At 41.4% G+C, this 26,937-nt stretch overlaps 1 protein-coding gene across 1 annotated transcript in view; it reads left to right on the forward strand.

The window, feature by feature from the left end:
- LOC138210358 (polycomb group RING finger protein 3) overlaps positions 1-25,474 on the forward strand; it is a 46,316-nt gene extending 20,842 nt beyond the window's left edge. Inside the window, exons 2-10 of the mRNA XM_069169456.1 lie at positions 821-931; positions 2,989-3,106; positions 6,593-6,689; positions 9,811-9,866; positions 10,106-10,213; positions 16,546-16,634; positions 20,013-20,150; positions 22,588-22,668; positions 22,933-25,474. Coding sequence (XP_069025557.1) covers positions 917-931; positions 2,989-3,106; positions 6,593-6,689; positions 9,811-9,866; positions 10,106-10,213; positions 16,546-16,634; positions 20,013-20,150; positions 22,588-22,668; positions 22,933-22,980 — 750 coding nt within the window. The 5' untranslated portion in view covers positions 821-916 and the 3' untranslated portion in view covers positions 22,981-25,474. The remainder of the gene's footprint in view (positions 1-820; positions 932-2,988; positions 3,107-6,592; positions 6,690-9,810; positions 9,867-10,105; positions 10,214-16,545; positions 16,635-20,012; positions 20,151-22,587; positions 22,669-22,932) is intronic.
- Positions 25,475-26,937: the final 1,463 nt, after the last annotated feature.

Consider the following 26,937-nt stretch of genomic DNA (forward strand, 5'->3'; position numbering starts at 1 on the left):
GCCCCCGAAAGAAAAAAATAAAATAAATAAAAACATCCATCACCCGTCTGTCGAGAGGACGACTTCAGGAACGTCGAACTCGTGCTTCGAAGTGGTCCTCTGTGAGATCCTTTCACCCGCTTTTTATTTTGCTCCCTGTCGCCAAAGCGATCCATCGCCGTGGTGTTTGGCTTCCTCAATCAAGCCGTGTGGGTGGTTCTGTGATGTGGACTTCCTTGTAGTTTTCCAGCGCAGTTCGACTTCTCTGTGGGTGGCTTTTCTTTTTTTTTCTTTTCTTTTCTTTTCTTTGGTTGTTCAGTTAAACCAAAAAAACTAAATGTAAAGCTGTTAATGGATCTCTTTTCCAGAGCCTTCCTCCCCCCCCTCCTGCTGTGTGGATGCCGTATGTCCTTACAATTGCTTTACACGAGAAAGTAGTTGCTCATTAGCTAAAAAAAATTTTTTTTCAATGTCTGAAAACACAGAAATCAAAGAAAAAAAAGATGAGAATTTAAGTGTTCATTTGTGTTTTTGTAATTAATGAGAGCATCTTTTAAATCTTTTTTATTACAACGGATGCATCCATGCGCCCAGAATTAAAGACTTGGTGAATTGTTCTTTTATATATCTCGGTATTTGTGTGAATTAAAGACTTTTTCAACGGATGGGTTTAGTGGCTTCAGGTTTGAGTTACCGTGTTTTCTCAGTTTGAGTCATCGTTGCTTCTCTCTTTTTTTTTTTTTTTTTATACCTCCAACGCTGCCAGTTTATTCTTTTTGTTTAACACCTCCTGAGATTTCATCAAGGCTCTAATTATTTCCGCTGCTCTCTGTGTTCGCAGGCTTCGATGAGAGGCTCTCCATGATGAGCAGCTAACACTGCCGGGCCGCACAACCACAGGAAGAGACGTGGCTGCTGCACCACCCACAGTCGACGCATGGCGGTATTAGGGGTAAGAACCGCACCGTTCGGGTTTTAACTTGTTCCTTTATCGGCACTGGAAGAAGTCTGAGAATTCAAAATAAACTACAAACTAAAACGGGTAAAAGTGTCATAACTTCTCCAAAAATGACTCATTTAACTATCAAGAGTTTGACATTTGTAACTTGTTTTTACTGTATTTTTCACAATTTTTATAGTTGCATATTAAGACGTTACTCAAAAAATATAATTAGTATGATGTGAGAAATAAAATGTCAGAAAACGGTGGAAAAAAGTTATAAAAATAGTGAAATTTCCTCAAGTTCGTTCTGGCTGACAAGATATTTGGTTCCATGTTACACAAGTTAATAAAAAGGATTATCACAAATGAAAGGGATTGATTCGATCAGCTAATGGAGTTACTGACTGATCATCTTATCTCTAACTCTATTATCATGACCTCATGAAGTAATTCGATGTCAAAAACAAAAACATCCGCAAAGCTAAAAGCTGGATTTGGTTTGTCTCCGTCTGTTCTCCGTCCGTCTCGGTGTCCGGAGTCTCACCGCAGTTTTAGAAGTCAAGAGAGGATTTCTGAACAGGTTTGAGCCTCTAAATAATGGATGTCGGCTTGTCTCCGTCAGCGGGCGCAGCCTGTCATCATCCGAGTGATCCTTTATTTCACTGCAACTGTCTGCCGTTAATCAGCCTGTCACAGTCTCAGGACGCTGAACTGGTCACTCAGCTGTCTGGTTTTCAAGAAACCTGGTTTATGTGTTCGATTTAAAGGGGAAAGAAAATGTTCTAGCATCGGTACAATAACTGCATTTTATCCTGGCGGTAAATGAACTAAAGTGGATAAACAGTAGAACTAAAAATCGTTTGTCTCTTGTTTAAAAGTATCAGGCTGCATAAAAAGAAAACCTTCTTTTGAAAACTCAAGATCGTTTTCTTCATTTTATTTTGAAAGGTATCCGTCCCAGTAATGAACCGAGACCTTCTTCCAGTTTTCCCTTCAGCAGCGATTTAGTTTGGACCTTTAAGAGCTTTGACAAAAGTCATGGAGTACATCATACGTGCATGGAGGAGAAACCACGGCCTGTTTTAGATCGCATCGACGCCGTGACTACGGATCATGAAGTCATGGCGACAAGCAGGCGCTGGATTTCCAACACGATTTTAGTGATTGCAGGTTACACAGCGTTGACAAAACACGTCAGTGTGAGATGAGGCTGTATTCTCATATTTAAATCAGCTGTTATTGGTTATTTTAATACAATTAGTGATTTTCCCCTCAAAGGTGTTGCGTTAAGTCAAATTGTCAGTTGGATAATCCCTGATACGACTGTTATTTGTATGCATTTTGACTGCGATAAACAATTTAATTGTCCTTTTCTTTTCTTTTTTTTTTTTTTTTAAACTTTAACCACTAACTTTGGTGCAAATCTGACAAATTGTGTCCTGGAAGTCATCGTCAGTCAAAATGTTCCCACTTATCCAAACACGGCCGGTCCGAAAATGAATGAACTGCGTGTGTGTTTCGTTGATAATAATCAAAATGAAGAAGTACAAAAAACATTTCTGCTTTTACAAAACAAAACAAAAACCAGCATTTCCGTGGGAACCGAGCGGACTCCCAGTAACTCGTTGGTGTAACCGCGTGTTAGTCATTGCTCAACACCAACCTGGCTTCTGTGTTGCAAATCCCTGTTTTCAACATTGGTTCTTACTGACGAATCTTGTAAAGCGTGAATCACCAGCTGAGCACGCGTCTATCTGATGACTCTCGAGCTTTAAAATGCAGTAGTGAGCCGTTTACCGACGGCAGTTAATGACTCACCTGCCGTCTTAGCGACGTCGTCTGCAGGTAGGAGTTTGATTAAAAGGGGCTGACAAACAACAACAACAACAAAAATCCTGAAAGTTTTTTCTTCAAAGAGGCCAGAAGGCGAAAACTGTGACGGCCCGAGTAGTCGCAGCAAGGAAAACAACGCCGTCGTGGTCCGAAATCACGAACGCCTCGCACTCCTTTTTTTATTTCCTGTTTTTTTTAGTCTCTACTTTTGGTCTCCTCTCCTTCTTCCCCAGAACCCCGACATGCTGACGAGGAAGATAAAGCTGTGTCACATCAACGCCCACATCACATGTCGTCTGTGTGAGGGCTACCTGATCGACGCCACCACCGTCACCGAGTGCTTACACACCTGTAAGTCCACCCCCCCCCCCCCCCCCCCCCCACAACACACACACACCCACCAGTGCTCTTCACTTTCATCTGCCTGTTGTGTTCCCGTTTCTCCTTCCTGTCGTCAGCCTGCTTCTCGGTTTCTCTTTCATCAAACGCCGGCAAGGAAAAATAATCCTGAAGGCAGAGTGATGTTTTCTGAGATTCTGTGCGGCTCCGTTTGTTGCTGCTTTCAGTCTGTTTTTTTTTTTACCACCTGATCCGTCTGTCGGTCGGGGAGCTGTTGCACGTGTAGATTCTGTTTTTTTTGGTGTTTTTTTTTTTAAACCTAGAGCTTGTTGCGTCTTCCTTTCCTATTTTTGGACGTAACATAATCTCAAAAATATCTTTTTTCCCAGTTGTAAAATTGAATAAAGTTGCCATTTAAAAGAAATCAGAAGTTGCTGCCTTGAAGCTTACAGACTCACAGACCAGGTCATCTTGCACATTTATTAGTTTGGGGGTTATTAGTGGTGCATCATTAACTGAGCATCTTTAATAAAGCAGGATAATACCGTCCGTCTCCTCCTGCAGTCGTCGAGACTCCTCCAGACTAAAATCTGCTTCCGTGAAGCATCCAGAGTTAATATCTCTTTCCTTTAGTAGACGCAGTGTAATCGGACATATTTATTTCTAATTGCCTCCTTCAGGCTTCATCCTTAAAAAGCTACAAATATTTTAACTTAATTCGATCAAGTTTATATCTTTGTTGTTGTTTTTTTTAGTGCAGATAAAAACTACCTTCTGTTTTTTTGTTCTTTCACCTGCCGCATGTTATTATTATTACATGCGTGTGTTCACGACACATCGGAAACAAATGCATGCGAGCTAACAGAGTTTATCAGCTGCTGAAACACAAACTAATGCAGCGACGCAACACGGACAGAAAGAAGTAAAAAGATGAAACGCTCTCTGTTATTCAGCAGTTGGGAAATGAAAACGTACAAACACCGCAGGGTTTTTTTTTATTTTCCTGTTCTTTTAAGATGAAGAAACTTTTGGAATGTGAACAAAATAAACAATTAAAAGTGTTTTTCTTTTAATTGGATCAAAGAGCTCAATCAGGAGCCAGTTTGATTGTGGATTTTGATTAATGAACGAAGTAACTGAAGTCGGTCCAGAGCTGCTCCGTCAGAAGTTACACTTCAGCCTCAGAGACAAACAACACAACATCAACACGTGGCGTTCAAAACCCCACAATATCAAGCTCAAAAGTAAACAAGGTGTTTTTTATTTTGTATTGCTTTTTATAAATGTTAGAAATGGTAAAAAAAAAAAGAATCCTGCACAGCGTCTCACTTTATTAACATTCATACACACACAACGCAGCATACACATAAAGACAGGAGTCTTTAACCCAGGAAAGAACCAGCCAATCAGAGGAGGGCAGCAACACCTCACGCATGCAGGTTATTTAAGTTGAACGGAGCTGTTTGGCTGCACCGTTTTAAAACTGTACAGACTTTTTTTTTTTCTAAATCTTTAGGTTGAAGGAAGAGTTGTTTTAGTTTCTTTGTTTGCATTTTTTCTGCCTGTTGTGGTGAAAACAGCTCGACCTTGAATCGGACTCTTTTGTAAATCCCTGCGGAGGGGTGGGGGTGAGGGGGTCACTGAGTTGACGAGGCCTCCACCTGGCAACCTGAAGTGTCCTTTAACCCGTGCGAGTCGTGAGAGGGCACAACCCGGCGACACCGTGTCGGTATTTTTAAGGTTGCTATTGTGGAATTGTAATTTTCTGCAGATTAACCAAAAGGGGTCTTTTGGAGCCGGAGGGTGGCTCTCAATCAAACTCCACATGTTTATTCTTGGTGCAGAACATTTAGCATTTAGCCTGGTGAGAATAATTTCATCCAACTGGTGCGTAGAGCAGTCGGAGGCTCTCTGGTTTTAAAACATTCTGTTCATTTAAAGCCAGAAACGCCTGATTCGGAGCACCTGAAGTCGACAACATGACTTCTTCTTTTTAGACACTCGAAGTCAAACAGCTACCTCTTCTCCCTGATAATGTGTGCAGCATGAAGTGGTCCAAATCTTTGAACTAAATACCTCAAAGATTAGAGCCCGAGCTGAGAAAACTTAATGAAGCCATACGTATCTCAGTACCCCCGTCTGCCCACCAGAGGGAGCTCTTCCACCACAGACGGGAGCTTTTTTTTTAGTTGTTTTTTCTGCCCACTTCAGACATCAGGAGGTCCAGACGTGACGCTTTGATTCGGCCTCTCACGGTGAGACTCGGGCCTCCGCCGGCAGAGAGAGGCGGGACAAAGACAGATTCACATCACGTCACCATTGCAGCTGTTCTGACAGTCTGAGCTTCAAATAGAGAAACTCGGGTGGAGAATCAGGCGCAGCAAATATTGTGCAGCAGATCAGTGCAAGATCAATGAATTAAATTATGAGCATCATTTAAGGGATCAGTATACTCATCAGAAGTCAGTATGAATCTTCTTTTTTTTTTTTTACCAGCCTGTTTCTTTCACCGTGTTGTGTGTATTACTGAAACAATCAGCAACAACTTGGATGAACATTTCTGACATTTGCTTGTTTGAACTTCTCAAATGTGGGCATCTGATGCTTTTTTCTGTTTTCTGTTTTGTTGTTTTTTTTTATCAGAAAAAAAACCTGACAATTTAAAGGATGTTTTTACTATTTTTTTTCTGACAATTCAAAGCCTTGACTTTTGATTAATCAACAGATAAACATTTTTAATAAGAGCATTCATCGTGGTGTGTTGCTCCTATTTACAACAAATAGATTAAATCTTGGCATGAATAAGCAACATCGAGGAATAACTGGAAATGTTTCTGACTGAAGAAATGCTAAAAGAAACATTTTGCAGTTTGAAATTTAGCTGATGCTTTTATTATTTATCAGTGAGTGCAGCTGTAGAAGAAGATTCAACTCCTACAACATGAACCAGTGTTGGACTTTATTGCAATTTAAAAATTCAGGCACAGACACATCATGTGAACATTTTTAACAAGGCTTCCTTTAAGTTTGGGTGTTAAAAAACTGTCACCAAGATAAATGAAGCCATTTTACAATGTTAAAAAAATATACCTCTTAGTGCCCTCTGGTGGACAGAGTTGGTATCGAAGACATTTTCTTAATTATCTCAAATGTTCCAGCATTTCTGAGCTTCAACTCCCCTGTTCCTTATCAGCTGTTTGCCCAAACATCACTTTGATAATCTGACCTGGGAAACTTTAGGTCACTTTCTTGCAATTAGATGAGTTTGCAACTGAAAGTGAGAGGAGATGTTGACATTGTGTTTAATATTGATCTGTTTATATACATATATCTTTTAAAATTTTATGTTCCTTCATATCTGTTTTCATGTGAATCACTGCGTGTTATTTTCTTGCTATAAAGCACTTTGAGCTGCATTTCTTGCATGAAAGCTGCTGTAGTGATAAAGTTATTATTGAATAATAATAATAATAATTAGTATTGCGTGTGTGTCTCCAGTCTGCAGAAGCTGCCTAGTGAAGTATCTGGAGGAAAACAACACGTGTCCCACGTGTAGGATTGTTATTCATCAGAGCCATCCACTGCAGTATATCGGGTAAGTGAGGAACCGCCGCAGAGCCACACACACACACACACACACACACACACACGCACACTAAACAATAAACTTCCATGGCTGGTCTTCTTCCATCTGATGTCAACTCCTCTGCAGGAAACGAGAGGCCCTGACCTGCTGACGGTGGCCTGTGTTCTTTTTAATGGATAAAGTGCTTCACACAACAGCACTTGTAACACGAGCTCATTCACAGCGCTGTTTCCTGGATGAGGGAATACATCCAGACAGGCAGTGCAATAAATTACATGTGGTGTTTTTCCAATACAATCCAAAGTGCGATTAGAGCTTTAAACGGTTTGTCTCACGGAGGGCAGAGAGGGCAGATTTTTTTTTTATAACTAAACATGAATTATTGTTATTCTGCTGATGAGTTTTCTCTGTAATCTGTGACTGGAATAACAACTGGAGTCCGTTTCCAGCCTGCATTAACCATTGAATGTCTATGAAAGTGGACGTAGTTTGTGGGTCTGAAAAGCTTAAGGCACTTAAGTTGCAATACCACCGAGTGCCACTAGAGGGCGTGTCCAAAAAGGCTACGGCTCCATAGACTCCCATTCAACTTCTCTGATCAAATACAATGTCCATACATTTTTTGCACAAGTTATTTCGGTGTTGTTAGCTAAAGTCGCTCCTCCTTATTAGTTTTCTGGAGGTCCATCTGAAAATAATCCCTCATTCATTAGAAAATAAGCCTCCCAAACACGTATTTTTGGGGGGGCGTGTCTGTTTGATTGACAGGCCTATGGTGCAGTCAGGTTACAGCTATCGGTGGGTTGTTGTTGTGGGTGTAAATGAACAATAATGTATATCTGAGATTCATGTCTCTCCTCTGATTTAGCATCGATCTCCTGAAACATCGTCTGACTCACGTGATTAATGAAAAATAAAAGTTTCCAGTAGACAGACATGAACATACTGAAGAAAGTTTTCTTCATGTTGAAGTGAAGAAGTCACATTTGTTGACGTCTTCTCCCTCGGTGTTCCTAAAGTGTTCCTCGGTGAGGGATCGCGTTGTCGTCGTTGCCCCTCCGAGCGCTCGTGCATTAATCTGTGATTAATGTGACACACAAACTTAATGTGAAGCCGCAATTTAGTCATTAGCGTCTAAACTGCGCCCTCTGCAGACTTGTTGTTTTACAGGAAATGCTCCATTTCAAACACATTAGCTCTTCGTGCAGCTGGTTGTTTTTTTTCTCCGTGTTTTTTTGCCTCATTGTTTGCAGGAAATTGGAATTGACGGGAAACATCCCGAGCGATTTGAAAGCAAAAACGCCCCACAGATGAGAGACGGACGCCGTCTGCTCGGCGGGAAGATTGATCAAAGTTGATGTTTGAGATTGAAGTTAAAAATCACACTCGGATGTCTCCTCAGGGAGAATTAGCTGAGCCACAACAAATCCTGCCGCTCGTTCTGCCAAGTGTGGCTTTTCTCAAGGGTCCTAATCCTTCGTATTAACATTAATAAGTGAAATTATTCTGGTTAAAACAGTTAAACTGTCAAACAATTATACTTATTATGACTCAAAATGCATCAAAGATCCACATAAGGAGGGTTACTGGAAATTTAAATCCACTCGTAGTTTTGTGTTGTTTTGATTTTGTTGATTTTGATTTGGTGGTTTTTCCTGTTTTGTTTTCCAACTTTATGAAGCCAGTGAATGTCTGTCTTTACTAAACTCTAAATAATCAAACATCATTATTTCAAACATTCCTGAGCTTGCGAGTCTTTACAATTTAAAAAGTTTTGTGTTCTTGTTATAGTGTACAGGACAGGAGTAAGAATCAAATTGTGATCTTCCCCTCTTTGGTTGTTGTGCTTTTTTTTGGGGGTCTTTAGGGTCACATAGAGGTGAAAGGATATAAAATATTTCACATTGAAATTATACATTTATTTCAAAATTAATCTCGGAACCATCCGAGACTGCAGATGGAAATCGTCTTGAGACAAAGTAAATTGTGAATATTTGATGAAATAATCCTTTACATCTTTATCTGTGAAAATATTTGTGCTAATTTGTGCAGTGCTGCTAAATGAATACGCAAAAATATCCTCTTGATTTTTCAGATCCAAGTGCGTTTGATGTTGCATTTTTTCATTTCTTTAATCAAGTTTCAAGTTTTTTCAAAATAACTTCAATAGAGACTTGAATCAGGAAAACACTGTAAAGACAAAATAGATAATACTGCTATACAGAGCAGAAAGGAAACTTGTGTGACATTATTTGACACTTAACAGTGTTTCAACAATTAGTCGTAAGGGTGTACTCCCATCTCTGTCCAGCAGGGGTCAGTGTTTTGCTGCTTTACAGAGCGAGCCTCGGTAGCAGGAGGCTCATTTTAGCCCCCCCACCCGAGGTACAAAAAAACGACTCCTCGGTGGACAGCAGGAAAAAAAATGTGCCACGTTTAAAAAAGATAAATAAAAAGTTGTCCTTCATAACACTTCAACATGTCGCGTCCGTCAGCCGGCCGTCGGGGCGGCGTGTCAAAACGCAGCGTCGCGGTGATGGCAGACCTGAGCGCCCTCCGTGTCACCGGCACAAGGAGAGGCTGTTTAACACGGACTGACAGAGCGTATGCTGCACACCAGTCTCTCACAGATCAACTGGATGTTCATTTTTCCTTCTTGTAATCGAAATTTCTTCATGAATGTCATCTTGAGATTTTCAGCTTCTTTTTTTTTTTTTAAAACAAGCTTCTCACAGACTGATTTGGCCAGAATTGAAATTTTCGGCTGCGTGTTGAGGGTGAATAGGAACAATCATTTACGAGAAGAAAAGCAAAAGATTAGAGGAAACTCAGAAAAAATAAACACACACAAAAAAAAAAAGCAGCAATGTGTTTTTCCTCTCTTATAATGATGTTAATCATCTCGGAAACCCGTCAGACTAATGTTGTGACCCCTTTCTGGGGTCTAGACCCTCAGGTTGGAAACCGCTGCAGTCTTTTATGAAAAACAATTCGATATGAAACGATGCCACGTGCATCTCGAACATTGTTTTTCCATCTGTGGGTGTAAAATTTCGACGCTGTTGACTCATTGTTAAATATCTCTATTATAATAATGTAACTAATCATTTGTCTTGTTTGTCTTTTGTAGCCATGACAGAACAATGCAAGACATTGTCTACAAGTTGGTACCGGGACTTCAAGAGGGTGAGTGTCATCTATTGTATTTCATTGTGATGCAACCTTTCAACAAGCTTTAATCTGTAGTTACTTGAAGGCTTTTAAAAAAAAAAAAAATGTTATCATTTATCTGCATGTGTTGACAGATTGACTTGGCATTACTGAAAAATGCATATATTTTAGAAATATTTTCTTCCGAGGCCTCAATGAAACACACGCATAATCACGTTATTATTATTGTTGTTGTTTCTTTCCGTGTTGTGCAGCGGAGATAAAGAAGCAGAGGGAGTTCTATCAGAAGTTGGGGATGGAAGTTCCCGGAGACATTAAAGGAGAGCTTTGCAACATGAAGACTCATCTAGATCAGCGCAATGGTACGATCAACAACCCTCCTCCTCCCACACACACACACACACACACACACACACACACACACACACACACACACACACACACACATCCTCCTGCTGCTTCCATAAACACAGAAAGGATTTTCCTCTTCGGTTCGCTCCTCACGCCACCAGTGGAGGATGAATTCTGGTTTGTAGTTGGATATCTCCGATCTCTGATCTCGTCCCCTCTGATTGGTCGAAGTAGTTCCGACCAAGAAATCCGATTGGTCAACTGCACAATTAGGAACGCGGTCAAATCAGCATGACGCCACACCGTGCTCATCACCAGAAAACGTCGTTCACCGTCACCGAAGCAGAATATTTCTTTAGATAAAAACATTTAGGAAATGATTACATCAAATTTTTTTTTTGTATTCAATAAATGTTGACTTTTGGATTTTGCTTCTGGAGAACTGTTCGCCTGTTGGGTTTGGAAGGAATTTGGGCATCTCCGCATCAGAGTCTACTGACGTGACGTGATTGTTTACCGGTTGTTAGTCATGCCCCGTGTGTCGCCACGGAAACGGAGAATCGCACTCACAAAGAGTTGTATATTTTGAGAGCGAATTGCCCCACAATATGAACACATTTTGACTTCACATCTTATTTAGTTGGTAACTTGGTGTATATTGGCAGTATCACACTGAAGTGTGCTTTGACGTCATCAATTGGCAGGACAGCGACGCGGTCGCTTTTTGTGTGAAACCGCTTAATGACCCCGCCGTCGTTTTCCATTGTTTGGCATAACATGTGATACGGCATCACAGGAGCTGTCGGCGTAGCTTTGTTATGGGATAAAATATGCTGAAGGTCCTTCAAACAGCAGAAAAAACAACAACACATTTGTACAGTAATGAATGGAGGACTGAAGAGAAAAGTAAAAAAACACACAGTTCAAAGCTCAGTTTCATCACTGATTGATGTTTTTTTTTTCCAGTTTGTATTGAATTTACTGCGGCCTCTTCAAAAAAAAAAAAAATTGCTTGATATATAATTGATGCCAGTGTTAAAGGGGTCGATATCCGCAGCGTATGTTTTGATTTATTATCCAGTTGGATATCACCACGATGTCAGACAGATGTATCATAATGGACGAGGCCATATTGCGCTCGAATTATTGCCGACGCTGCGTCTCCGTCCCGTTTACTCACCGGGATAGAAAGCAGTGATGGCGGCGAGCAGGAGGTGTTGTGCAGTTTGGATGTTCACCGAGTCACTCAACCTACTGCTGTTGTTGTTATTGTTTTTTTTCCTCTCTCTCTCCTCACCCCGACCGGTGGAGTCAGATGGCCGCCGACCTTTGAGTCGGGTTCTGTCAAGAGTCTTTCTCCATCCCACCGTTGAGTCGAATGCTCGCTCATGTGTGAATTGTTTGGGTTTCTCTCTAAAATATCGTAAAGGTCTCGACCCCCGCCGTATGAATGAAATCGAATTGTAATTGTCTTCGGCTTTCGACAGCCTCCATCTGCGTCAGAAACACGGAGGAGAAAAGTGAAAGCTGAATCTTCTCGCGGTTGCTGTGTGGTAGCTGTGTCATATGTCAGAGCTGTAACCACCTAATGCATGAATGAATGAAAGAACAAGGAAATGTGTGATAATTGTCACACAAAGTTATACAAACAAGAATGGCATTTTTTAATATGGGGTCTTCGAGCTGAGTCATAAGCAGCTGTAGTTGATGTTTAAAACATACACTGTATATAAAAGTGGGCGGAAAAAATTAGGGCGATGCCGAGGTGCCTTCAAGCTGCAATACCAGCGAGTGCCACTAGAGGTCGGCTCCAAAAAGCCTCCGGCTCCATAGACTCCCATTCAACTTCTCTCATCAAATCCAAAGTGAATAAAATGTGTCCATCAGTTATCTCGGTGTTGTTAGCTAAAGTCACTCCTTCTTCTTAGTTTTCTGGAGGTCCATCTGAAAATAATCCCTCATTTATTAGAAAAGAAGATTCAAGAAGACCTGTTTTTGGGGGCGTGTCTGTTTGATTGACAGGCCTGCGGTGCAGTCAGGTTGCAGTAATCGGTGGGCGGGATGTAGTATCCTCGGGTTTCCAATGAGATCAGTCAGATCCACCAGCTGGCTCCTCCCCCCAGCTCACCCAAATATGGTCACTTCCTGCTCCAAACTAGCAAAGATGGCAACGTCCAAAATCCGAACTCGAGGCTTCATAACGGCCGTTCACAAAACCGACGGGTGACGTCGCTGCTGGTTGCCGCTTGAGTTTAAAAGTACAAACAGGAGTGGAGAAGTTGAACTAAACTACAAACACTGAGATTCAGTTAGGAGCTACAAAAGCACCGAGGGAGAGGGAAACCTTTGGAGTTTTCTCTCGAGTTAGCAGCCCGACCACACACGAACTCAGCTAATCTGTTTAATGGAGGAGACAATGAGCGGTCGGATCCTGTTAGCTCTGCATCCAAGCAGCACCACGGTAGAGGACGTTGAGGCTTCAGGCTGTGAAACACGTTCAGACCTCGTTAAATTGAAACGATTTAATATTCAGGTGTGAACACAAACAGTTAAAACGTGCCCTCCACCTCAGCAGTGTGAGTGTCTTCTGACCGTACTATATAAAGAATGAAGCGCCTGATCCCTAATGAGTGACATTAGAAACACGACCATGAGGAAAAGCCGTTAACCGGTTCAGATGAAGGCCATTTAGCCAATCACAATGAGTCTCTGGTCCCCGTTTTTTATTTTCTCCAAACCAGCTCTGTTCTTCCGAGGTTTGGTGTGAATGAGTGCCCAGAGGGCTGTCGTGCTGGCAGGCCTAATCGCTCGCTTAACCCCCCCCCACACCCCCTCCTGCTCTGATTTTGGTAATTAAGGCTCAAATGAAAGTGAAACCGCTCTCCGGCTTCCTGAGCCTCGCCTGCTCCGAGTCGTGTTTCAGCCGAAGCTCACAAAACACATTTTAAGGAGCGTTCGGACAGACAAAGGAACTCCTGGCTTGCACTTCGCCATCATTTCCACTCAACGTGTTAAAACACAAAACAATATGATGTCTGTAGACTGGAGAAGTGATCGAAATGGCTTCCGACTTTTCACACATAAGAGGAAAAAAAAAAAGCTGTAGAAAATCAAATGCGGTTGCAGACGATTTCACTGCAGATAAATCTCTGAGGATGTTTTTGTTTTAGATTTTTTTGAACATTTGAAGCTTTTTTTTTCTTCTGCCTATCTCTTTGGATAGATTTTGACTGCGCTGATAAGTTCTGTGTTTTTTTTTTTTTTAAGAAAGCTGCTTTGAAACGCTGCAGAAGTTGACAGTTAGTCTGTTGTTGGTCAGCCTCAAAACTGGCCTCAGACATCCCTGGATTTCTTTGGTTGTTTTTTTTTGTCACATGGATCAAAGTAGCGGCATTTAAACAATGACAGATAACCTCTTTGATCACTGCACTGATGAAACCCTGCAGAATTTATGAAGAGGTCTTGAAAGATTCCCGAGTTTTATGTCGTGACTCTGCTCTTCCCAAACTGAATAATTTGAACCGAATCTTATAAAAGGATTTAGATTGAAACCTCTCGGGTTCTTTACTTTAAAAATGAAAAAAAAAAAAAGTCCCTAAAATTACTGGCTACGACTGTTGAACCCTTCACTACATATTTTTCTTCTTTGACATGATAATAAACGCGACCTTGTAGTTTAAGTCAGTCAGAACCAGCTGTTCTTGTTGTTTTCGGTTCAGGCGGTTTTCCAGGTGATAAGACGGCGCTCGGTTAATGTTCCCCCCCCCCCCGCCAGACCTCAGCTGCTTCACACTCAATTAAAAAAGGTTCACTTTCCCAGAAAACCTCAAACTTTCTCTCGAACCAGTAAAAATACATCTGCCGATGCTCGAAACGATTGATTTATAAAACGATATTTTCCAGCATTGTCTTTTTTTTTTGTAAACCGTAGTGACGTGAGGAAACAAAACGAGGAGGGGAACATGCGAGCGAGTTCCCCGCTGGAACCTGAACCAGGAGGCTTTGCTGGTTCATGGTCGTCGCCTTAATCCGTAAGCTCCCGGAAGGCTTCGACTCCCTGAGAAATTAACAATTAACCAGATCACACCGGCTCGTTACGAGGTTTCCGGGGAAACCGAGGGCAGTCGCACGTTTTGCCTACTTTGTAATTTCATCCTTAAGCGTCTGGCTCTGAAATATTTTGCAGCCCCCCCCCCCCCCAAAAAAAAAAAAACTGAACGAGATAACTTAATCGAGTACTTCCACGTCTCTCCGTTCCTCCATCGTAGCTGTGAAGGAAGTAGCAGGAAGTAGAATAACCAATGTTGTATTAATTGATTGTAGTTTCTACAGACATTTCGATGCGAGTTTAAGAGATTCCAGTTTGCTTTTTGAAAATTCACGTGTGCAACCCTGAAAGTCTGCAGGAGTCTTTGTGCCTCCACTGTCAGGACGTGTGTTGGGCTTGTCCATTTACAACTAGGTGAGGTATTTGCAGGAGTTGTAGCCAAACATTTGACTGTGATGAGTAAACACATCAAGTTCCCATCTTGTGCACTTCTGGTTTTGAGTCAGAGCCCATCTTATGCATCATTATGTCTTTATTGAAATGTTCCAAAATGGCACTTTTTAACTGAAGTAAATATAATTTCAACCCATTTCATTCGGTTGCTTTATCCTCAAAACGTTACAGAGGAATAACTAAAGCATGATGGGAAATGGTAGTGAATTTGGGGTGAGAGGAAAGGACGAGGACAAATATTTGTACTGGGGACAAAATGAAATATGTTGCGCTGCAGGTTGACGATGCGTCTCGTGACTTTTGATTCTCTTTTGAACGTCATTAAACCATTTTTGATCTGGAAGTACCGTCACTCTGACCGACACTTTGCTTTTCTAAGTGCACGCACTACGAGCTTTTCTTCCAAGCGCTACTTGACACCAGCTAAACAGCAACTCGTCTTCCAGCAGCACACAACAGACTCATTTCTCTAAATTACCTGCTTTCCTGAGCGCACAAGAAAATGTAGGAACACGAGGCCACGAGGAGTCTGTATAAACTCCCACACACCAACACCGGGTACAGTAGCCTCGCTGTAAAATGTCATCGTTCACGCCTTTGGCAGTCGATTGCCTGCGAAAGATCCCATAATTCATAAACTTCTCGGATGATTTTTCTATCCATGCCTGATTGAGTCAAAAAGAAACCTTCGTAAGAGACACACCGCTGGGTCTGTAAATCCCTCCTAATGCGAGCCAGGACTTCGTGCCTGTTGATGGTCGGCGTGAAGCTCGCGGGTTGTGTGAAGGTGAGACACAACAACACGAGCGAGCCGCTCTCGACAAGCAATCAGGGAGGTCGACTCCGGAGACAATCACCGCCGAGACACTCGGCGCTGCTCTGGTGGGATTGGTGATAGTTAGCCCTGACGGGGAACAGTCTCGGAGGGGTGAACGCAATCGCATCTACAGTCTGAGTAAACTGTCCACACACACACACACACACACACACACCGAGTTATTACAGCACACTAAACCTGTTCTTTGTTTTTAAAGGATACAGAAAAGCAATACCCATCTGTGCGGCAATTTGTGTCACAGCAACACAATTTGGACTTTGATAACCGAGTTTCATATCCCAAAAAAAATTCAATACTGCTACAATATCGCAGCCAACAAGAAAATCCACAGAGAAATATATAAGTGCGGCCGTCCGGGGCAACTTCGGAGCTCCTGTTTCACTTTTTTTTGGTAAAAGTTTTTGGGGTGTGTTTATGTGCACAGATCTACAAAGTCAACAAAGACATCACGACATGTCAAACTTAAGACTTTAGACGTGTCCAGAGCTGGAAGAAATAGTAGAAGAAGAACTGGATGCAGTCCAGAAGAGGGACTGAGGCGGACAGTGGAAAGATATGTGGTTTCACTTCAGTGGATAAGTTTAGATTCTAAAGCCAAGTTTAGTGGAGCAACTCTCGTATATTCATTTACATATCACATGAGAAGTTTACCTGCGTTAATAAGCCACGTGAAGGATGCCACCCCGAGACATGTAATTGCCTCGTGAATGGACCTCTGCGGGAGGTGTTTCGATGCTCCGGTGGGCACAGAGCTGTTTAAATACTGCAGAGAGAAAAAAACAAAAACACGTTTCCCGACAACTCTGATGTCAACTGGACCGCCGTGGACGTCAATTACGCTCAAAACCTCTCGACCTAAATTAACGAGCGCGATGAGAGAAGCTGGTTTGACTGCAGCGAGAACAGATTCCATGAACTGCACACTTTTTAAAAACATTTTTTTTTATTGGCTTTACATTTGTTGATTATAACCGTTTCTCTCTCTTTTGGTTTCCCGAAAACAGGCGACGCCAAATCAGAGGACACGGCCAATAAGGAGGCGGGAGAGGAGAAACCGGAGGAGGACAACGACTATCACCGTAGCGACGAGCAGGTAAGCCTTCACCCGCTGATGGACAGCTTCCTCTTTCCTCTCGGGGCCTCTTACAGGGGATATCATCACTTTTACTGAGTCAAATTTGAGATATCTGCCTGCTTTGCAGCACAATCTTAATCCTCAGACTTCGCTGTCGACTGTGATTTAACTCAAACCTCATTTTTTGTGGATGATTCAGACCAGCAGGAACCTTTTTTAGATGCACCTTCATTTTATTGGTACGGCGACAGGTCGGATATCTAAGAACTTGTCGACATGGTTGGACAGTGGGAATACAGTATGTGGTTTTCTTTTGTAATGTAATTCAGTTTTATTTTTTTTTTAAACTTACAAAGGAAATTCAGGAGGCCGTGATAATGGGTTTGTCTGTTAGCAGAGATTAAAGGCGAACCGGAGTAAAATAATTACGGGTTACAAAGCGTTCTGTCAGGAACAGAAGCACAAAGGAATTAAAAACAAAAAAAATACCGTTTGTGATAATTGTTGCTGCAATTGCCTTTAAAAGGCCCAAACATCAATTATTGCCTTTACAAAAGTGCCCCCCCCCCCCTCCCTTGTGGTTTACCGGGCTGTTTTACAATTACGGGGGCTCTTTTGTCTTCGGGCCGTTTGATTTGTCGAGACAAGCGCAGCAGCCACACCACCGCTATCCACGACGAAGGCGTTTAAAATGGAAATGGACTTTTCTTTCGTGCTATTTGTATTCTGGCTCGTTCTGTAAGCCATGGAAAATCATATCAATAATGCAGGGGGAGGGCGGATTACTGTTGCTGGACTATCAGGAGCAGAAAGCACCTTTTTCTGCATCTTGATGGAAAATAAAAAGCCATTTTTACTGGGGTTTTTTTTTCTTCCAGAAAAAGAAATCCAGATTTAAAAAAATAAAATAAAAAATACTCAGGCTGCCTCCGTCGAGGGTGAAGATCTCGACCTTTGGATATTCAGAGGCTTTGCTGAATGCACGCGGAATAGCTAATACGGTGCAGTGTGTGAGATGAATGCAGCGATGTCAAATGTCACAGAGAGAGAGGTGGAGGAGGAGGAGGAAGAGGAGGGAGAACGCAGGAATACAAGATGATGGATAAAATGGCTGCTGGTGATAAGAAGCCGCCCTGCAGGGTGTTTTGAGGTAATCATAAAATTGCAGAATGTGATTCTCTGGGTTTTTTTTTATTTATTTTTTTACAATGTTGGAGGGAAGCGTCGTGTGAGGTGATTGAAGAGGTGAGGGCTCATCAGAAAGACGGGCTGAAAGGAAAATGTGACGGTGATGGAGAGAAGATGGGACGAGATGAGGCGTGATGAGACGGAGCTTTTAGATCAGAAAGGGAGACGGGAGGAAGTCGGCGAAGTTTTGTTCAGTGTTGCAGCTTAAACAGAGCAAATGTCACAAAGTGCTTCGCAAAGAATGAAACGGTTTTAAAAACAAGCAAATATTTGTTATAAAAATAGAGAAACTACAGCAAATAAAAAAGTACTTTACGACGAGAGCATAAACTGTAACTAAACAAACAAATTTGGCAAAAATCACAGTTGTGAAATCGAGTTAAACTGTAATTGTGCGTAAAAATGAGATTGGCGGAGGTGATGTCAGTCCACACGACCTCGTACATCAGTCGTCTTCAGGGAGACTTTGACGTTTTTAAAGCCAATGATTTAATGATTTATCCACATTTTAATGTTTTCTTGCCAAAGTTGTATCTGATATTCTCAAGAAACACTCGTGATGAGTTGAAAATGCAAAACGAGATGATGCAACTTCTGAGAAAGAAGTCAAATGTGCAAAAGATGGATATGCGTTACGGGTGTACAGGAACTAAGTAAATAAATAGTAGCTACTGGACGTAACTCCACTTCTGTGAGTATATTTGTATTTTTTTTCTTTTAGCCGCAGCTCTTGCTCTGAATTAATAATTAAATTCTCCAAGTTTTGACTTTTCAAAAACTCCAAACTCCCACAAAAGAGTTCAAACTCGACGTTGCGTCAGCGTTCAGGACTCCGTAATGGAGCTGCAACACGGAGGAAAGCTTTCTCCGCACGACGGCACGTCTGATGTCTTCTTGATGTGCCTCCCCGTTGCGTCACCTCGTCTTGTGTGTTTATCTGAGCGAGGACTCCTTCGGCTCGCGCCGACACGTCACTAATGCAGCTTTCATGTAATGAAAGCGCCTCGCGGGCTGGAGTCCAGGCACACTAACGGGGCTTTTATTTATTTATTTTTTTGTTTTGATTTCGCATTACGAGCCCTCCCTCGCCAGGAAAGCAGACATATTGCGGTTTGTTTGGTCTTCGCCTTTATTTGAAGGCAGCCGGCTGCGCGCCGCGGCGCCGCCACGTGTTTATTCGAGATGATTTCCAAGTTTAAACAGAAAGCGGGGTAATGTTAGCTCTTCCCGTCTCAGGAGGAGAGAGATGAAAAGAGACGGGAGGACACCCGCAAATGAAGGAAACACAAAGCGCCCGTCCCGCCTCCTCCTCTCCTGGCTTTTGAAATGCAGAAGTAGAGGCCCGGTGGCAGTAACGCATTCTGACTTCTGCAACCGCCCGACTGCCAAAAACCACCGACCGTGTCACCTCAGGGGGGGAAAATAAAAACAAGTGCACGATCCGACGCCGGAGACGCTTGCCCACTTGGAAGGGGCCAATAAGCAAACGGCCGCTGGTTCGGAGAGATATGCAGGTGGACAGCAGCACCGGCGTCAGGCTCAATTAAACCGTTTTGTTTTTTTCCCCCCATGATAAATTAGGTGAAACAAGTTTGAGCGGTTTTATGGCTAAAAACATTTGCGTTTCTCTTGGGGTTCAGGTTTGGGCTCAGGAACTGATTTCCAAACGGCTCCAGCTGTTTTCCCCACCTGTAAGTTTCGACAGGCTTAAAGCGCTCAGAGGGGGAAGATATGAAGTCATTTCATCGATAATGTTGCATGAAACTAAGACAGTCGGAGATCCCAGTGGTCGAGGAATATCAGCGGATTTTGAAAAACATTTTTCCAAGCAGGTAAATTCAAGACATTTGGGCACTTTTTGGGAAGAGTCATTAGATTTCATGGGATTTTGTTCGCATGTTTTAAGTTTTAGTTGCCGTTTATGTAAATATCCCACGTAGTCTTTTGTTTTATCGCGTTATTTCAGGTGTTTTCCAAATTGCCCCGAGTGGTTTTTATCCCATTTCTGTTCATCAACAAGTGGTAAGATCAAATTTGCCCTTTTCTTGTACCTGAAAGGCTTCAACAAAATGATGACTTCAAAGACTCAAACTGAGTTCAGCGTGGTCTTTTTCATCCCGCCGCTTTGGGAAACCCATTTTCGGACATTTTAATCATCATCATCATCATCATCACCACCATCTTCTTCTGTTTGTGTCCCTTCAACAGGTCAGCATCTGCTTGGAGTGTAACAGCAGCAAGCTTCGGGGTCTGAAGCGCAAGTGGATCCGCTGCTCAGCACAAGCCACAGTCCTGCACCTCAAGAAGTTCATCGCAAAGAAGTTGAACCTGACATCGTTTAATGAGGTACAGGCGACAAACGTTTTCAGAGCCGCCGCCGAGAAAGTCCCGTTTCAGCCCCGAGAGCCGGTCCGAACCTCAGAAACCGTTAAAAGTGACCTGAACAGTGACTTGATGGGCTGAAATAGTTTTGCTTCCAAGTCAACGGTTAATTTAAATCCAGTTTGTGATTAAACAAGTAAGATTTGTGGATTATCGTTTTGTCATATTAATTCCCGAGCTTAAAATAAAACAACCGTTTATGTCCAAAACTGGATTTGTAGCAAATTTGGAACAAATCTTTTAAGTCTTGGCGTTTTTTTTTGTTTTGTTTTTAATAACTTGTTGGAGGACCAGCTGGGCAGTGTGGGCCTTCGTGTTTTAGGAAGTTTTTTTTTTTTAAATTACATAAAAAAAAAGGTCAGTTTATTATCCGTTCCTGCGCTGACTCACACATTGTGTTCGTTATATTTAGCAGGAAGCGAGCCCTTATGATATCTAATTTTTCTATTTATTGTGTTTCCCGCCCCGCTCGGAGCAGCCAGGGGGGGGGAGTGGGCGGTAATCTGACAGATGGATTTTTTTTGTAATTGCGGTGAATAATCAGCACATTCGCTTTTCTCGTCGTTTTTTTTGTTGTTTTTTTTTAAAACTGGCTGTCATGGAGATGAGTGGGAAGGCTCCATCATATCGTCGGCCTCCGTAACACAACTTTTGGCGAGGCGGACGCTCTCCCCGCCAGCCATTGTTGTCCCATCTAGCCAACGATCAAAAGATGTTGTTTGAAACGATGGCGCTTTCAAGCCGAAGAGACTTTCACGACGCGGCGCTTTGTCACAGAACAGAGCGGCGTTTACTCGCCGCTCGCGTTTGTGTCACGCAGCTAAAACGTCTGAGCGGGAAGTGTTTTCCATTAATAAATCAAAAGATAAAAGAAATGCCCAAAAGAGAGGAGAACAAACTCTTTTAACATTAATATTCTTAAAGGAAAATGTCAAGTGTAGAAGATGCAATTAAATATATAAATAAGACTATTTAAAGATCGAGAAGTTTGACAGTTTAGAGCAGCAGTTTCCAACCTGTTGGTTTCTTATGACTCTTCATGTGTTGCTTATCTCCAATATATGGAAAAAAAAAAACGCGTTTGAATTTATCTACAAACTGAAGGATCCTAAATAGATTTTTCCTTCTTGGGTTGATTTAATTTTACGAAGTCCTTTTAGAGAAAAGTAAGAAAAATATCCACAATGTTGTGCAGCAGAAAGTTTTTTTTCCTCTTGTAAAAAAAAAAATCCTCTTAAGCCTCAGTTGCATGGTGGGAGGAAAAGAATACCTTTATACCATATTCTAGTTAAAATATGCTGCCGAGGTCGGGGGCTGCAGCTGCTGATCATTTTCACTGTGGGTTGGTCTGAAGATTGTTCTCAACTAATTGCTTGGTTGCAGGAAGGTACTGGAAAACAGTCCTTTTCAGTTTCTCTGAATGGTTTGTTTTGTGCGACCAGAAGGCAAAAAAAAAAATCTTCTTGTAACGATTTCAGACGACAAAGAAAAACAAAGGAAATCTCTACTAGCATCATTATTTGATTATCAAAACAGGTTGTTGTTTTTTTTAAAAGAAAACTTGAATTTTCTGAAAGCTGCGTGACTTTCTTGTCAACTTCAAGGACATCTAAGGCGTCTTGGGGTGGGGAAACTTGTTTTTTTCCTATTTCTCTGAATGCCTTTAGTTGCTGTGTGGTTGAGTTTATAAGGATCTGACATTCCTCAGAATAGGCCCAAAGTATCCGTAGGAATAATTTAACCATTGTTCAGAGCACACTCGCTGCCTTTTGGATGCTGGTCTGGGGTTTTAGTCTGGTGTTTTTTTTTTTTTTTGGTTAAGTGTGGCTTTTAAAGCGAGAGAAGATTCACATTTTATTTTTATTTGGACTCAAAATCCCTTTTCAACACACGTTTCCACTGAATAACTTTTGATATCTTCCTGATCTCAGACGTGGACAGTTTTCCTCTGCTGTTGAAAGTCTCAGCGCGTCCTTCCACTGACGACCAGCAGGTGGCGCTGTGGCCGTGTTCCTCCCCAGCCTTCTCTCCCTCCCTCCCTCTGTCTCTCAGTATTGACTGGCAGATGCGCTCAGCAGAATATAAATGTTGACTTGAGCAGATTCGGGGCGCCGGCCTCGTGTTCACGACTGCACTTCAGTATTCGGTGCTTCGGGAGCCGGCGGCCGCTCGGTGTCACGATCAAAAACGTCCCCCGGCAGCAGCGGTGTTACAACAGAGTGAAAACATGAGAGCAGAGGGCCCGAGTGTGGGCGGCGCAAGTTCTGCTCCCTCATCGCAAGCAGCAAAGAAGAGAGAGAGAGCTGCAGCCACGACGCTGCGTTTCAATTCCTGCTCGGACATTTTTATTTATTTATTAATTTTTTTAAGTGATGTCATTTTTACTGTTTCTCTCCCACAGCTGGACATTTTATGCAACGAGGAAATCTTGGGGAAGGACCACACGTTGAAATTTGTTGTCGTGACAAGATGGAGATTTAAGGTGGATCGACGAGACGAATATTCCTTTTTATTGTGTGTGTGTGTGTGTGTGTGTAAAATAATTGTTATGTCGCAGTGTGAAGCCATCTCAGCTTCATTGGTTTTATTAGATGTTCTGTTAAATCACTGCTGTACCATTTTATCCCTCGTATTAGGAGGCCAAACTTTCAGAGTTGATAGTTTCACAGTTCATAAGCTTATTGCAAAAAAAAAAAATCCTCTTTGTGCTGATTTGTTTATTGATTATTTTTGTTGTTCCTTCCAGAAATCGCCCCTCCTGCTCCATTACAGACCCAAGATGGACCTGCTGTAGCTACAACGGACACAACGGTTGTTTTTCCTTTCTTTTTTTTTTTTCTTAGTTTCTTGTGTTGGCCCAGTGGCCGCGGACTGTGCCGAAAACCTTTTTTAATTTATGCAAAGACGATCAACCAACACCAAGCAAAACACCCGACTACGGTTAAAAAGTCAACACAAGCCAGCAAATCGGGATCTGACAGAAAAAAAAAAACTAAAAAAAAAAAAAAGAGGGGGAGGAAGGGGAGGGGTTACAAATACCACACAAACTGGCAGCCTCCAGCACAGAAACTGCAACACTGGTGTGTTTTTAAAAAAAAAAAAAAAAAAAAACTAAAAACAACCTTTTTTTTTTGGTCCGCTACATCCTACATATGTGAACAAAAAGAAAAACAACAACAACAAAAAAAAAAATCAAAAAAAAAAAAATCAAATGGAGAGAAAGCATATATTTATACTTTTGTACAGAAGAGACACATGGAACCAAGACACTACTGGTGCTCTGTTTACACGCGAACAAGATGTCGGGAATCATGTGACCGTCTTTTTTGAGCTTCATGCAGACTTCATCCTCTGGAGACAATGACTGAGAAAAGAAGTGGGATTTTTTTATAGAAAAAAAAAAAAAATAGCTTTTTTTTTTTTTCTCCTTTCTTTTCTTTTCCCCCCGTTTCATTACACACTCGACACATCTTGGGAGCACAGAAAGTATATGGAAAAAGTTATATAACAGGCATCAAGCTGTTTATCAAGTAAATTGTCTCTGAATTTGTTTTTGTTTTTGAATTTCATTTCGTTGGCTTTGTCTAATTTGCTATTGGATTCTTGATGATTGTCAATTGTGAATAGGCTAATTTTTTTGTTTTTTTTGTGTAGTAATTTATGTTCTATATACCAATATTGTACATAAAATGTCATTACAGAGAAAGAGAGAGAGATTGAAGAGAGACTTTAGACTGTTAAAAAAAAAAAAAGAAAAAAGAAGAAGAAGAAGAAGAGTGGATCCCAGAAGTGCTATCTATATGTTGGGCGATAAGAGTCCCAGGGTGATAAATTAGGATTTTTTTTTTAAAGACAGACTCGCTATCAGTATCAAAATATATAAAAGCATCTTTATGTTGTCTGAGAAAGACATAAAACAGCTATATCAAATCCTCTTCCATTTATGTATATGTGGGGTCCAGATATGTTACATTGCTCTGATAGACTTTAGGGCAGATAAAGAGAAAAGCTTCAGAAACTGTCCCCCGGCCTCATGCTCCTCATCTCACCTGCCTTCTACGGAGTCCAGCTAGTGCTTTTTTTTTTTTTTTTTTTTTTAAACAACAATATAATAAACTAATTTTAACTTAACAATAATGCCACACAAAATTAAAAAAAACCCACTCATGTCCGTAAATGCCTGCAAAAACATAACAATGCCATGTTTGGGCAGAGAAAATGTTCATTGTTTTGGGTTTTTTTTATAGATTTTTTTTAAAAACCTTAATTTTTTTCCACACCATGCAGTCCTTAATATCCGTCCTTGTGTTCGTGCAGTCTCTCAGCAGGCGAACGCTGATACACCCACATGTTTACAGCTTTCGGTTTGAGCTGCTAGCGGCAGATGTTTTCCAGGCGTTTTTTTTTTTTTTTTTTTCACTCGTCGGCTTCATTTGTTGAATTTTTTACTGCAAAACTACCAAAGCTGGAATTGCAAGAGAGTTTTGTAGATGTATAAAAACACACGCCGGTCTCACTCGTCTTAACAGCCTCAATGACGGTCTTATCTTACTCGCCCAAATTCAGTTAAGTATGGACACAGGAAGTGAGTGGACATTTATCATTTAGGAACAAAATTTAAGCTCCAAGTTTGTCTCTTTATAGCTGAAACGTGGGTCGGTTTGATGAACAGGTTTCTGATGTCACATTGTCGTGTTTCCGGGGTGTCTTTCAGTTTCTTCTCACTGCCAGCTGGAGATGCAAAAAGCTGAAAATTTAAAGGATATTTCTGAAAGTTGAGTGGATATTGTGTTTTGTCACAAAAGTCAGTATAAAACTTGTTTTTTTTTTTGTTTTTTTTTTTGGGGGGGGGGGTTGCAGAATAGCCAGTGTTCAATACTGTTCGACTTCACAAGACACAAACTTTACGAGTCTTTTTTGAAAAATAACTCGCAAATTCAGGTTTCGCACAGGGACTGAGATTTTTTTGAACATTTTGATAATGAAATTCTGAATAAAAAAAAAAAAATGACTAGTGTTTTAGTCATTTTGGTGCTTCTAAATGTGTGTTTCTAAACCTCGAGGAGGATTGTTCCTCGGGAACATGCTGTTCTTTAACTGTGTGACACAGCGAACCCAATGTTCTGTCAAAAAAAAAAAAAAATGTCTTAACTGTCGACGTGAAATAATCCTGAACCGAACTGTCTTTATTGTTACCACAACTGGATCCCTGAACGCCATGTCAGACCTCAAGTAGTAATTACCTCACTGACTTGTCTCATCAGTAATTAAATGGCAATTTACCTTTTGCATTGTGTCAGCCCACAACAAGCTTTTTTTGTCTGTATGTTCACGTGCAGGGTTCCTATGCATCCTTACAGGTCCTCTGGACAAATATCGTTTCAGCCTGAACACCGGTGTGTAGGAACTCTGCCTCATAAGGACCTATGACGTGTGTACTCAATTAATTATGGCCCACAGGTCTGTACAAAACCAGCGCAACCAAAACTCCTGCATGTTTCAGTTCACTTCTTCTATGTTTTTAAGGCCCTTAAAAATCCAGCGACGTTTGTAAAGCGCTCATTGTTTTGTTTTTTGGGGGTTTTTTTCGGTGCCGTTTTTGGCACGTAAAGTACAGATTTATAAAAAAACAAGTGAAGATACGAATGATCTGTTAAATCTTCAGTGGCAACAGGTGGTGTATCTGCTTGCAGGTTTAGTGGAAAATCAAATTCTGAAAAAAAATGTGCAGCAAAAATCTCCTATTCTTGGATTTTCTTCCTATTTTCTGAATCCTTTGTTATTTCTGCTCTGATTGGACCCTCGAAACTCAAAACTTTTAATGTGCAGAACTTGTAATTGGTTAAAACATTTGCTCTTAAAAATCTTTAAAAAAAACCCCAACAAAACAAAACAATGAGCCTCACCATCTTGTCAGCTCATGGAAGAGTATTGTGTTTGTGCGATTGTTTGTCTTTGTGAGTGCAGACTTGGTGTTTTCATCAGTACGTTCAACTCCGTAGAAATCAGACCGGTGTCGGGTTCACTTCCTCCAGTTTTGAAAGACACGAGGTCCACGTTGCGTTGAGCTGGTTCGAAGTTGTGAAGGTGCTGTTTGACGTCCGGCGTGTTATTTTCACTTCCCTCCTCCCTCCCTCCTTCCTCCTCCTTCCTCCTTCCTCCTTTTTTTTTTTTTTTTCTCAAATCACCTCCTGGTTCTCCTGCAACTCTTCAGTCCGTCTATGACGACTTCTCTTTTACTGTAAAACATCCCAACAAGGTGCTAATTATGACCACAAACACGTGTTTCTGTGAAGCAGGACGCCGGCGTGTTCCTGCTCCGTGCTGTTGAAGGACGGCCGTTGAAGCGAAAGGTTTCGTCGGTGCCGTTTTTAAAAGTCCCACATTTCCGTTTCGTTTTGACACAAAAGACGACATTCATGAAAGAAGGTCGGAAAAGCCCGTCGGTACATTTTAGGTTCAGGAAGAATTTCAGAAAAACAAAAAACAAATCTAACGACAACAACAACAACAACTCTACGACTATTTTACCGAATCAAATTTATGCCACGTCAGCAAAAAGAAAGAACGATCAGTGTCAGGTTTCAACGTGTTTTTCATTTTGTTCAAAGTTTTTTTTTTTAAAGCTACAGCAAGATATTTTCTAGCTGTTATGACATACAAGTGTATCACGTTATTACAATAAACTTATCTCGTCATTACGTGAAACTTTTAATGTTATAATGTGACAAGTTTGTCTCCAGTGGAGGTG

This window comes from Embiotoca jacksoni, unplaced genomic scaffold (genome assembly GCF_022577435.1).
Source record: "Embiotoca jacksoni isolate LCO1_2020_lvr unplaced genomic scaffold, fEmbJac1.0.p SCAF_45, whole genome shotgun sequence".
NCBI lineage: Eukaryota > Metazoa > Chordata > Actinopteri > Embiotocidae > Embiotoca > Embiotoca jacksoni.